This window comes from Hydra vulgaris, chromosome 03, assembly GCF_038396675.1.
Source record: "Hydra vulgaris chromosome 03, alternate assembly HydraT2T_AEP".
NCBI classification, from domain to species: domain Eukaryota; kingdom Metazoa; phylum Cnidaria; class Hydrozoa; order Anthoathecata; family Hydridae; genus Hydra; species Hydra vulgaris.
The window spans coordinates 62,286,097-62,300,000 of NC_088922.1; the positions used below are offsets into that span (position 1 = coordinate 62,286,097).

Sequence of the window (13,904 nt, forward strand, 5' to 3'; positions counted from 1 at the left end):
TTTATCCATCAGCTAATATAGTTGTTGTCGGTGACTTTAATGCTCACCACTCTGAATGGCTTGGCTCTAGTGTCAGTGACTCTGCAGGCATTAAAGCCCACAACTTTTGCCTTTCTCAATACCTAACTCAAATAGTCAACTTTCCAACTCGCTTTCCTGACAACCCCAATCATTTACCTTCTCTACTGGACTTATGTCTTGTTTCTGATCCTAGTCAGTGCTCAGTTTCTCCACATTCACCCTTAGGTGAACTAAGGTAAAACTATTCAACAAGTGCTTATCAGAGTCTTGTTTTCCAGCCTGCTGGAAAGCCGCATCTGTTATCCCTATCTTCAAAAATTCTGGGGAGCGATCTGATTCGTCTAACTACCGTCCCATAAGTCTTCTTCCTATCATAAGCAAGGTTTTTGAATCTTTAATTAACAAACACTTAATTTCTCATCTTGAATCTAATAACTTACTTTCTGACCATCAATATGGATTTCGATCTTCTCGTTCTACAGCTGATTTGCTAACAGTAATAACTGACAGGTTTTATCGTGCGTTAGATGAAGGTGGAGAGGTTAAGGCCATCGCTCTTGACATTTCAAAAGCGTTTGATAAAGTTTGGCATGCTGGTCTTCTCCATAAGCTTTCTTCTTATGGTGTATCCGGCAACATCTTTAAGATCATTGAATCCTTCCTTTCCAATCGTAGCATAAAAGTTGTCCTCGATGGACATCACTCTTCTTCTTATTCTGTAACTTCAGGGGTTCCTCAAGGTTCTATCCTTGGCCCTATACTCTTTTTAATTTACATTAACGATCTTCCAGATATTCTCACATCTAAGGTGGCATTGTTTGCTGATGATACTACCATTTATTCTTGTCGTGATAAGAAACCAACACCCTCTGATTGCCTGGAGGGGGCATTTGAGCTTGAAAAGGATTTCACTTATGCTACAGCATGGGGCTCACAGTGGCTGGTGAACTTTAATTCAGATAAAACCCAATTTTTTTCAGCCAATCGTTATCGCAATAATTTAGATCTTTCTATATTTATGAATGGTGATGTACTCGATGAGTCACCTACTCTTCATCTTCTAGGATTAACTCTTACTTCCAATCTTTCTTGGAAACCATATATCAAATCGGTTGCAAAAATTGTATCTGCTAAGGTTGCATCTCTTTATCGAGCTCGCCACTTTCTTACTCTGGATTCTATTCTCTACCTCTATAAATCTCAAATCCGGCCTTGTATGGAATACTGTTGCCATATCTGAGGCGGATCTTGTAATGATGCCCTTTCTCTTTTAGACAAGGTGCAAAAACGCATTGTAAACATAGTTGGACCTGCTCTTGCAGCCAAACTTCAACCATTATCACATCGTCGTAATGTTGCTTCTCTTTCTCTTTTCTACAAATACTATAATGGGCACTGCTCGAAAGAGCTAGCGTCTCTTGTGCCATCTACTAAAATTCATTCTCGTGTTACTCGTCATTCAATTAAGTGTCATCCTTTTTCTGTGACTGTTCCTAAGTGCTCCAAAAACGCTTATTCGTCTAGTTTTTTTCCTCGAACATCAGCTCTTTGGAATTCGATTCCTTCATCTTGCTTTCCTGATTCATATAATTTGCAATCTTTTAAATCGTCCGTCAATCGTTATCTTGCTCTACAATCTTCATCTTTTTTCTTACAGTAACTTCCAACTTCAATTAGTGGCTGCTTGCAGCCTTGTTGGAAGCGAAGATGTTTAAAAAAAAAAAAAAATTTTATCATTTATATTATTATCTGTTATTTAATAAAAAATATTGTTCAACTTGAAAAATTTGCTTCTCTTTGTCTAAATCTAAATGTTTTCTAAATCTAAAAAAAAGAGTTTGAACAATCGAGGTTAAAATTCAATACTATACTATTAATAACGATCTCAAAGACCACTTTTTTTTTTCTTTTCTTTTTTTTTAATATAAATATATAAATTATTTAATAAAATAGTTTCAATTTAACTTATAGTCTAGGAATAAAAACTTTAAAACAATAACTGATATATTATTTTTTTAATTTTTTTTATTTTATTGACCTATTAGGTCAATAAAATAAAAGAAATAAATAAAAAATAAGAATGTTTCTTATTATTTATTTTATCTAATCAAGACTGTTAAAACAAAACAAAAAAGTTGAGTGTCATTAGTGAAAAGCTTTTGTTTTTAAAAAGAATAGCATTTTATTATTCCAATCTTGATCTCAATTTTAAAGTTGAATATTATAATGTAATTTTTTATTTCAGAATTAAAAGTATATTACGACAGGCATCATTATTGATACCTTTTGTTTGTTGTAGTTAAAGTAAAAAAAAAAAATTTAATTATTTTTATGCATTATTTCAACCCAGTAACCTTCTTTTTTATTCAGTTGCTCTTTTTATTGTCCTTACCATTTTTATACTCAAGATTTCATTTTCTACCGCTAAAAATTTCATGTTTGTCTTGTATGGAATACTGTTGTCATATTTAGGGTAGTTCTTCTATTGATGTGCTTTCTTTTTTAGACAATGTCCAAAAACAAATAGTAAATGTTATTTGACTTGCCCTAGCTGCCAGGTTTGAGCCTCAAGCAGTTAGTTTAATTTTTGTAAGGTTGCATGTCTTTTTCTTTTCCACAATTACTAGCATGGGTGTTAATAATAAATAGCTATTATTTGCAGATACATGCAAATAATAGCTGCTCATGCAGGTTATTATCTCTTGTTTCATCAACCAAAACTTGATCTCACATGACTTGTTATTTAGTTTATTTAACAATATTATTATAGTTTATCAAACGATTTACTGTTTTTTAAGTTTTTTTTTGTCAACTGCTTAAGTTTTTTGTCAACTTTATAAACATTCTTTTTCTTGCTCTTTAAATCTTTGCTTTCAGTTAACTTCCAACTTAATTATATTTGTTACTTTCAGTCTTGTTTTTTGTAATATCAGTTGTTTTTTGAAAGGACTAGTTCCTAGAATATTTATGTACAGCAAAATTACTAATATTTCACTACATGATTTTTGATAAAACAATTTTTTTTTGTAATTTAAAAAAACATACCAATTATTCAAAAAGTTTGAAACTTGAAAAAACTTTTATTATGTTTTCAGGATTATCGTCACAATGCTGAAGTTGCCAAATGTCGTTTAGACAAAACTGTTTTCAAAGGTCGTGTTTTACAAGTTCGCTTTGCAACACATGCGTCTGCAATTGAACTTCATGGTCTTGATCGATTTGCATCAAATGAATATATTGAGCAAGCGATGAGTGCATTTGGCAGCGTTGAACGTGTTGTAGTTGTTTGCAACGATAGAGGTTATTCAAAAGGACATGCAATTGTGGAGTTTGAATGGAAAAAATCAGCTCAAAAAGTATTGGATAGATTCAAAGATGAAATGTTTGTGTTAGGAAGGTGTATAAAATTCTTTAACATTTTCATAGTATTTATTTGCCTCTACAGAAATGCAGGGAAAGTCAGTGGGGCGTGTACCTTATTTCTAAGAGTTTCAGATAAGTTATATTTTAGAAAAATGCTAATATATACATTTTTTCGATAGAGTTAAAGGTTCAATAAGGAGTGAAGGAAATAAAAATATTATTAAATCTTTTATTTTTAACATTCAAAACAGGCCTTTACATGATTATTTTCCTCTATCAATAGTATTCATCTGTTTTAAATAATCTAATTAATGATAGACCTAAACAGAAATAAACCAAAATTACGAATTCTCTAGTTCGGTGTCAAAACTGAAATCGACATTTCAGCAAATATTTTACTGATACCGACATTTCGGTTAGTCAAAATTAATTTCATTAGAAAATTTTATTTAAAAATGCAATTTTACATTTTTTGTTTCTTTTTAAATGTGCATTATGTTAGAATTTATTACACATGCTTTACAAATTGAGATTTAATACATAAGTTTGCGATATACACTACCGTTCATAATTATTCGAAAGGCGTTTTTTTTTAAATGCTATTTTTTATGTTTATTTCTGCATTATTAGATAATTTAAAAGTATTTTAGTTAAAATGCTTTGATAAAAATTATAAGAATAATAAAAATGCTAAAGTGGCAAAACTGTATAAAAAATGGACCATCAATGACTGTAAACGCAGACCGATGTGTCGAAATTTTGCGGTTATTGTCACTAAGAGTGATTAAGAGGGAAGTAAATTATAAATTAATCTAATCGAACTTTTATTAATTTTTTTGTAAACCTAATATAATTTAGAATAATAGAATTCTAAGAAATCAATAGAAGATAACATAATTCTAATTCTAATTTAGAATAATAGAATTCTACAAAATCAATATAATTTAGAATAATAAAATAATATAATAGAATTCTACAAAATCAATAGAAGATGACATATAATTCAGGTAGACTTTGCTTACAGTTTCTCTCGCAATAGTAAGTAAAACTATATCTTATTTCAAAAAGTGCGATCATTCGAATAATTATGGACGGTAGTATAAGTTAATAATAGGGATGTAAATTATATCAAAAAATCATTGTACTACATGGCAATGAATAACTATAGGTAAACCTAGGTAAAAAAATATAAAGTTCTTAACAAACACAATGTAATTTTAGGTAAAGCTACAGTTAAGTGGTCTAAAATGATTTTATTTTTTTGCTTGTTGCACTCTAGTCAGTGGAGGCTCTTTAAACATTAGGAATTTTTATTGAAATAATAAAAGAAAAAAGATTGCTGCCCCATGCCAAACCCTTAGTTGATGTAGCAGCAGGTTATAAGATAATCAATGTAGCAGTACTCTCTTGTAGTAGTAGGCTATAAGATAGTTGATATATGTATTAATGTAATAATAATTCTTTATATTTATATTAAAAAATCACCACTTAGAGCAAGTCTACACAAGAAGGCATAACAAGCAAAAAAATAAAATTATTTTAGACTGCTTAACTGTTGCTTTGCCTAATTTATTTGCAGTAATCACTTTTGTAAGGATTTCTAATAGTTTAGGAATATTGTGGTGCAAAAAGAGTTGCACTCCACTTTTTAGCAACAAACAAGCTCTTTTTTCATCAAAAATGTTACCTGCTGTTGAGAATTATCTTATTTTTAATGTTTCTTAACTTTTAAATAGTTAAAAAGTATAATGCATAATATTATGCAGGTTAAAACTGTCTATAAACAAAATTATAAGAAACAATTGATTTTTTGACAAAATTTAGTAAAAATAACTACATAATGTTTACTGCTAAAAGTTTCATGTGTTTTGCAATCATCAGGTAAAAATACATCCATGAATTGTGTTTTTTACCTGATGATTGCAAAATGCATGAAACTTTTAGAAGTAAACATGTAGTTGTTTTTATTTGATCTCATTAAAAAATCAACTTGGCATAGATGGAGGAGGAAATTTTCTAAAAGTAAGCTTAACCCTCGTGTAGTTCAAGATAAAGATGAGGCTCATAGCCTACTTCAGAAAACTGTCAGACTGATGGCACCTTCATCATCAAAAACTACCAGTGTCAAGCAATAAATGCTGGTAGCAATTTCACAAGATACTCCTGAGACCTATGCTAATGTCAAGTCCATTCTTGATCTTATCAATGTTCAAGAAAAGTGTGCCAATGATTCTCTAGTTGTCTAATGTGATATGAAGCTTGACAATATAATGAGTGGCATACAATCTCATAGCAGCAGGCACCATTGCTGTTGGTGTGACATTGAGTCATCAAATCTCCTTAACTGTGGAAGCCTGAGAACTTTTAATGGCATAAGAAGCAAGCAAAAACAGTTTGTTAGTTCAGGTGGATATTTCAGAAAACCAAAAGTCTTCTAAAATGTGGTGCATCTTCCACTTATAGAGTTTCCAGACCAAAAGTTTATTTTAGAAGCAATTTAACCAATAGTTGCTAGGTGATGTGAATCATCTAGTGAAACATCTGATTGATCTTTGGCCTTGCGCAAAAGAATGGCCATCAGCATTGCATATTCCACTTCAGCCATACTACGGTGGTCATTTCAACGACAATTATTGTATGAAGCTTTTAAGAGGTTTGGGGAAGTTGCAGCATCTTGCTGATACAGCCAATTTCAACCAATTTCAATGGTTACTGTATGCTTTGGCGCCTAGCTGGATCCAGACCAGAGTCAAAAATTATTAAATTCAGAGACAGCTACATCAAACTTCTAATTTCCATCGCACCAAAAGTACATGCTGTTTTTCATCATGTGCCACAGTTTATCGATATAAAAAAGATAGGACTTGGTCTCTTCTGTGAACCAGCAACAGAAGCTCTACACTCAAACTTCAAAACTCACTGAGAGAGATATAAAAGATATTTAAGTATCCTCAATATTCACAACAACTTCTGAGATTTACTGTTGTTTATAACAGTAAGAAGATTTAAGAATAACTCCAGAACTGTTTGAGAATAAGTTTACTAATCATTTTTGTTGTTTTTTGCAAGTCATGTGTGATGTATTAAACAATATTTGTCATATACTTAGAGAAAATAAAGTTACAAAATAAAATTTTAAGAGTTGTATACCTGTTTTTAATCTATCATACATAATTTAATTTGAGTATGTTTTTATTCATTTTTAATAAAAATAATTTTTGTTTTCTAAGGTCTAAGTACCCATTATTATTTTTTATTAATTTTTTTTGTGGGACATAGTTTTGAACCTCATTTTGTGGAAAAAGCAAAACCTACCACAGGCGAAAATTAAAAAAAAAGTGGAAAAACTAAAAGTGAAAAAGTCTCACAGGCAGTTTGGAATGATTTCAAAACCACTTGCTAGGGATCTCTAAATTTGTCTAGAATCACCTCCTAAAATATCTTTTTTGGGATATTTCCTAAGTATTACTTTCAGAATTTTCAAACTGTGAGGCCTTTGACTGAGCTCATTAAAAAAAGTTCTTTTTTAATAACAAGTTGAAGAGAATGGTTAAGGCATCCAGCTGATTGATAGATACAACCTGGTTCATTAAAGGCTGCTTTAACATTACTTTCATTATCTCTCAAACAAATATCAATTTTTGAAGTAATGTCCCAGTCTTTGGCTGTTTCTTGAATTTTTTGATAAATTTTTGCTGTATGATGTTCATCAAAATTGGAGCATAACAAACAGAACCTCATTTGTTCCCAGTCTTTTGAAATGAAATGAATTGTCATCCCTAAATAACCAAGATGAAAGTTTGACCACGCATTAAGGCCAATTGATACATTTATGACTTTTTCTTCCACTAAACAAGTTTTTAAAGCGGTTTTTATCTTATTGTATGTAGGGTCCAACATGATTTTTTAATATTTTGTGCTTGCAATTTCATAAGTTTTAACAATTAGGGCATGGTGTCACATAAAACCAGCTTCATTGACAACTGACCATGGTTGCTGTCAAGAGTAATCATTTCAAAGATGGACTTATGAAATTTTTATCCTTTTTACTGAGTTTGATTCAATTTTTGTGCTGGTTTTAATCCAGTTGGGCATAGTAGATTGAAGCATATCTGCTCTATTGCTTCTTACCTAATATTGAAAATAGGAATTGTTCTTTTTTTGTTTTGTTTGGAAACAGAATCACTTTTTTCTTGAACATTTGAGACTTTAAGCTTTGCAGGGCCCGTTTTCGCTATAAGAGGATGGTGTGTTTTGAGATGACCACTGACAGTCTGGTACTTATGATCATCAGATCCACAAGATACTTTTCCATTGCAAATACTGCAATTGGCATACTTAGGATCCCTAATGGATATTGTGAAATGCTTCCATACCCAACTTTTTTGATGACTTCTTTCCATCTATATAATAATAAATTAATAGTTATAAGAAAATATTAATAAAAATAAAATAACAATCTATAATAATAATTAAAAACTTACATCCACAATTTATTGTTATTTTTGTTCACTTTCTTAAAAGAACAAAAAAAGATTTATTTAAACTGTTTTAAAGTAAACTTATTTTCTTTAAATAAAAGTATCAGTCAAAATATTATTATATTAAGCGCACTGCAATAGCTTGATTATTTGTGATTTTGATATTTTTAAGCAGATGGAAATGCTCGATTTAGTAACTAAAAATTTAAGTAGTTTGTGAAAAATGGGCTTAAAATTTCATTTAGAAATAGTAAAATAATTTGTAAAAATTCTTTAAAATAACTATTTTTCTAAATTAGATAAAAATTTAAATTCTTACAAATTTTTTAGTTTTGGTATGTTTTTTAACCAAAATTTTTCTTTTTACAAAATTTATAAAAAATACCAAAACCAAAATTTCGGTATCAGTTCAAATTGAAATTTCAGCCGAAGCAAAATTTCGGTCAATCACTAAATCTAATACTACATTTTTGATAGATTGCCAAAACCTATTTTTGCAAAACCGTTTCTACAGCAAGATGATGAAGAAGGTATACATGAATCAGAGGTTTCCAAGTTTCAAGGATATAGTATGTAAGTATAAACTATTTCAAAATTTTTTTTCTTGAAAACATCAATTTAATTCATTGCATTTATATAGATATAAATGCAGTATCTTAAATTTATATATATATGTGTGTGTGTGTGTGTGTGTGTGTGTGTGTGTGTGTGTGTTTGTGTGTTTGTGTGAGTGAGTGTGTGTATGTATGTATATATATGAGTAGCTTCCTTAGTTTATAGGGCCCCTTTTGTATTGGTGTATATCCTTTTCTATATATAATAAAAAAAAGTTACTCACAGTGCGGCAAATTGATTTAATAAAGGTAAATAAAGAAAACTTTGTTTAAACTAAGTTTAACAAGCATAACAATGTAATGTAGATGTAACAAACAAGATGCATGTTTTTGAAATTTAACTTTTTAATATAAAGAAGTATAGTGGAAAAAGCGATGAATTAATTTTTTTTTTTAAGTTTCAAATTAATATATCAGTTAATTATAAGTCTTTATTAAAAAAAAAAGTGTTAAAAAAACTTTACATTTGTATGAACTACACGTAAAAAAAAAATATATATATATATTTCTACTATATTTTTTATTTATTAAAAATTTTTATATTTATCAACTTGCTGTGTTTAAATTTATTGATCATTCTAGATAAATATAATTTAAAAACTACAGAACCCTTTTTAATGTAAAGATGTTTTTTTTCAAAACATTAGTTTGTCTTAGGTAAATTTATTCTATATGTTTTATTTATATATTTTTTTAATTGTTAAATAAATTGTAATTGAAAAACTTTACTTTATCATTGATATAAGGGTATTGTATAACAGTTTTTATAATAGTATTTATGAAAATTATAGAGTATGTCAAATAATGGCATTTGATAAGATGAAATGCTAATCATCAAAAAAAGCCTTATATACTTAATATTTATTTTAGTGAACGGGAGTTTACTCCTCGGTTTATTCCACCCAACTCTTTTGAGTATATTTGGGCTAAAAAATGGAAAGATCTTTACCTCGAAGAAGAAGAAAAAAAAGCTAAATTGGAACAAGAATTACAAGATGCAAGGTTTAATTTAGAAAATGAGATGGAGGCTGCTAGTCGACAACAAGATGCTGTTAGAATTAGAGAAGGTATAATATTTAATTATTAAAATTATTTTAAACATTATTAAGAAAACATAAAACTTTTATTTATGTTTTAAGAGCTTTTGCGTCGTCAAGAAGAACTTCGTCAGATTGAAGAAGATTTACAGAGAAGATCTGCTGTGATCAACTTGAGAAATGAACATCGAATTCCAGATACTTCTAGAAAACGAGAATTTGATTCTAAAAAAAATACTCCATTGCCATCCAGGTATGCATCGCATGTCAAGAGCTATTTTTTATTGCATCAAAACATTGTTATGAAATAAATCAAAATATTTTTTAAATCTGATGTGCTAAGATATTCATATTATCTTTTATGATGATTTTTTTATATTAAAAAATGTGGTTTAGTGAATATGAATGAATGAATAATGAATATGCCTGGTTTTAGCCTTTATAAAATATCTTGTAATGTCTATGAATATCCCTGTGAAATGTAATGGTTGCAATTCACAGTATTGTGATACAATAATGTATTTATGGTCCTTTTTTTTAAACTGAGTGTAAAAATAATTTTGGAAAAACTTTTTGAACTTTTTTTTTCATAGAATTTTAAGATTTAAAAAAAACGTCGTTAATTAGTTAAAAAAAAACAATGTCATCAATTAATTTGATAAGGAAAATATTATAAATTTTATTTAACAAAGTTAAAAATTATTTTTAAAACATCTTGAATAGTTAATTAGTTCTATTCGATACTGTCTTAATTAGGGTGATTCAAAACACAATATTTTTGGAATCTTCTAGCACCTCCTTAATGTGTTCTATATAATAAAATAACTCTAGATTTAAAAATATTTTGAATAAGAAATATTTTTTGGGGTTACTACGGGCTCTCAAACATTAAACAGGCTCTTTAAATTGTAGAAAAAAAGTTATGTATGTCATGTGTCTCAAATAAAGTGATCTATAAAAATGTATAATTATTTTATAGAAAGAAAGAAAAAAAGACTTATAAAAATGCTCTTTTTTCATTTTTTGTTAAGAATTGTCATTTTTTATGCTATAAAATTGAAAAAATATGTATCTCATAATTGTCTTTGTACTGTTGTCATATTTGGAATGGATCTTCTAATGATACATTTCTCTTTTAGACAATATGCATTATAGACATACTTGGTCATTGCTTGCTCTAGCTGAGCAGACCTAACTATATTTGTTTGTTTTTTTATTTAATATTATTTACCACCCCTAAGCCAAGAGGGTAACTGTAGTCAAGGAGGCTACTTTATTGTGGTTACAACCCTCTCTTAACTCTCTAACTCCAAAACATGAACAAGGTTGCAGATAAACAAGTTGAGCGCTGTACCACCAGGGATGTGATAGGGATCAAACTTAGAACTTCAAATCATTCAAAATTTCAAACTTGAAGCTTATGAATTAAGCTATATATATATATATATATATAATATATATATATATATATATATATATATATATATATATATATATATATATATATATATATATAGAAAAACAAGACAGAAATTTAATAATTATTAATGATAAATTTAAATAAAACATATTTTATATTTATCTATAACTTCCAAATTGTGTGAACAGTTTTTGATTTTTTTAAAATAAAATATCTTTGATTAATATTTTAACTTCTTGTTTTTTTTTTTTTTTTTGAAATTTTATTTTTTCTTGATTCAGAGAATTCCAACAAAGGCAAATAGCTTTTAACGAAGATATTGTGCGTCAGAATGAGTTTATTCTTCGACAACAAGCTGAGATAGAAATGAGAAGAAAAGACATATTAAGAGTAATGCATTGAGTGTTGTAAAATATTATTTGAAGTTATAAATATAATTTTAATATTTTTTGACACATTATATTTTAAAGTCTAGTTTAGAGACAGAGTGTATTTTCTACTAAGCAACCCAAAATTTGATCATCCAAATTATTAACATTTGTTGATATTTGACCTTTTTTTTATTATTTTGTAAATATTTATATCTTAAAATTGTTAAAATTATTTCTTTTTATTTCAGGGGCCTTCCATGCCTTCTAATATGGTAGTTATCTTATTTTGCTATTTTTGTTTTCTTTTACTAAAACATCTAAAATTAATTTTCTTTATCAGTTTCTATAACTTATAATAAATACATAAAAATAAAGTTTCAGATTTTGAAATTTTCTCTTCAAGATTGCTATTCGCCCTGATATTATGCGTCCCATTACCATTCCTCTTGGGAATATGCAGATGCCTTCTCGCACTGTGATGCAGGGGCTACCACATGGTTTTATGCCTTCACCGGCAGGAAGAATACAACTTGCACCAAATATTCAAAGACCAATGGTAAGAGTTATTAAAAGTTTAAAAAAGATTTTTTTTTTTTATTAAAAAAAACAAACAGTTTAAGACATTTTTAAACATGTTTTAAGTTTTAATATTTCCAAATTTAAATTTAAAAGATTAAACTTGTAATGTTTTACTGTAATTTTAAATTTTAATGATTGATGGGAATTATGATATGAGAACAATTTTTAACGAAGTTTCATATTTTAGTGTTTTAATAGTTTAAATATGACTTTAAAGTATCTAGGCAGTATTAAAGTATCTAAGTAAAGTAAAGTATATAGACTATAGTTCTTTACATATTGATAATTTGTTATTATTCTAGTAAAGGTTTTTTTATCTATGAAGTATAATGTGCATAATGTTAGTATGATAATGTTTAAAACATGTGGTAAAATTTAATGTTTTGTTTGTTTTGTATTTGTTTTTTTATATTTTATAATAACAATATATAATATAAAAATTCGATATTTAAATGATGATAATAGTTAAAGGGAGTTGCACAAAAAAAATGTACTTAAAAAATATAAAATAAATATATTGGAAAATATGGATTAAATTATGTTTTGAATTAAATAATCAAATTATATAATCATTAGTTAAATTTAAATAAATAAAATTGATGTTACTATGTCTAACATATGTCGTGTTCAGATCAGCAGAATTTCTTATTTAACTTAAATTAAAAAATCTAAGAAAAATGATTGTTGCAAAACATTTTTTATGCTTTATTATCAAAGTATGGTGAGACAAATACCATGATTTCCCCACATTTATTCAACTTTGCTCAATGCTACAGTTAAATCTAATTATTATTTTCTTTTTTATTATTTATTATTGTTATTATTGTTATTATTATTATTACATATTATTATGTATTATTTTTATATGATTGGATGGTTAGGTTTAAGGTTCTTTTGAGTGTGCATTGAATATCTTACATTATGGATTTAGTTTTATTGGTTGTGAAATTAAAATTTTCACAACCGTTGTAGGCTAAACTCATAAGCATAGTAAGCAGATAAAAGCATGGGTTAAGACTATCCACGGAACATTCAAAGTTGCTTAAAAAGATATTTGTTTGATGCTGAGAGGCTATGTGTTATGGTAAATATACAATAACTAATTAACTTTGTATTTGGCTATTTTAAAAGAAGTGCTTTTATTTTATTGCTTACAAAATTGCTCTAGATTATAGAGGAATTCTGTAAGCAATACAATAAAAGAGGTCTAAAGTCTAGAAGAAGTTCTAAAGAATTGTTTCTGTTCATAATTAAAGTGTTGAAAAAAAATGTTTAAAATTTTCTAAACATTTGTTTTTAGTTTGAATATTAATATTTAAAATTGAAAATGTGTTTTTATTGTGTTGAATTTAATTAGTACTTGCTTTCTAATGTTTTTGAGGTTAAAAAATAATTAGTGACAGTGTCATTAAAATAATTATTGACTGCCATTATTACTAAGGGTGACATTTTTATCACCCAATTATTAAAAGTGTTCGTTTTCATATTACCTTTGTTTCTATTTTAATAACATAATTTTTTTTTAATTTTTGTAATAAAGAATGAATTTAAATGTTTTCAAATAATTAAACATTTAAATTCAATCTTATTATAAATTTTAGTGTATTTTAGTTTACAATAGTTAAATTAGTGTAGGCTTAGTTAAATATACCATCATTTGAACCATCATTTGTACCATCATGATGATTGACATTTATTTATATTGGCAATAAGTGATTGACAGTGATAATTGACATTATTTTATAAGATTAATTAAAATGTTTTAGCAAACTTCTCTGATGCAGGGTGTTCCCCAACATGGAAGCAACTTTGCTCCCCTTCCACAGAGTCTGGAGCGATTTGATCATAAGAAACTACGAAGATTTTAAAAATTTTGCATAACAAACTGCTGTTCAATTATAAGTTAAACTGAAAAGTTGCAAAGTGAAGATGTTAAAATATGCTTTTGAATAAATTTTGCTTATTATTTTACTTGTAAAGGGCTATTACCACTTATGACTTACTGTGTTGCTTATTAT

General features: G+C 27.8%; 1 protein-coding gene across 6 annotated transcripts in view; it reads left to right on the forward strand.

The window, feature by feature from the left end:
• Positions 1–13,904, forward strand: part of LOC100201833 (non-POU domain-containing octamer-binding protein) — a 43,488-nt gene that overhangs the window by 12,321 nt on the left and 17,263 nt on the right. For 4 of the 6 annotated variants that reach the window (XR_010637725.1, XR_010637726.1, XR_010637727.1 and 1 more), the window contains exons 3-9: positions 3,117–3,418; positions 8,343–8,438; positions 9,350–9,546; positions 9,619–9,769; positions 11,218–11,326; positions 11,556–11,579; positions 11,711–11,863. Coding sequence is in view for 3 of the 6 variants with exons in the window: in XM_065793933.1 (XP_065650005.1) it covers positions 3,117–3,418; positions 8,343–8,438; positions 9,350–9,546; positions 9,619–9,769; positions 11,218–11,326; positions 11,556–11,579; positions 11,711–11,863 (1,032 nt within the window). In the remaining 3 variants the exon portion in view is untranslated. Of the gene's footprint in view, positions 1–3,116; positions 3,419–8,342; positions 8,439–9,349; positions 9,547–9,618; positions 9,770–11,217; positions 11,327–11,555; positions 11,580–11,710; positions 11,864–13,652; positions 13,870–13,904 lie in introns of those variants that run through there. The other 2 variants (XM_065793931.1, XM_065793932.1) reach the window with 2 other exon arrangements.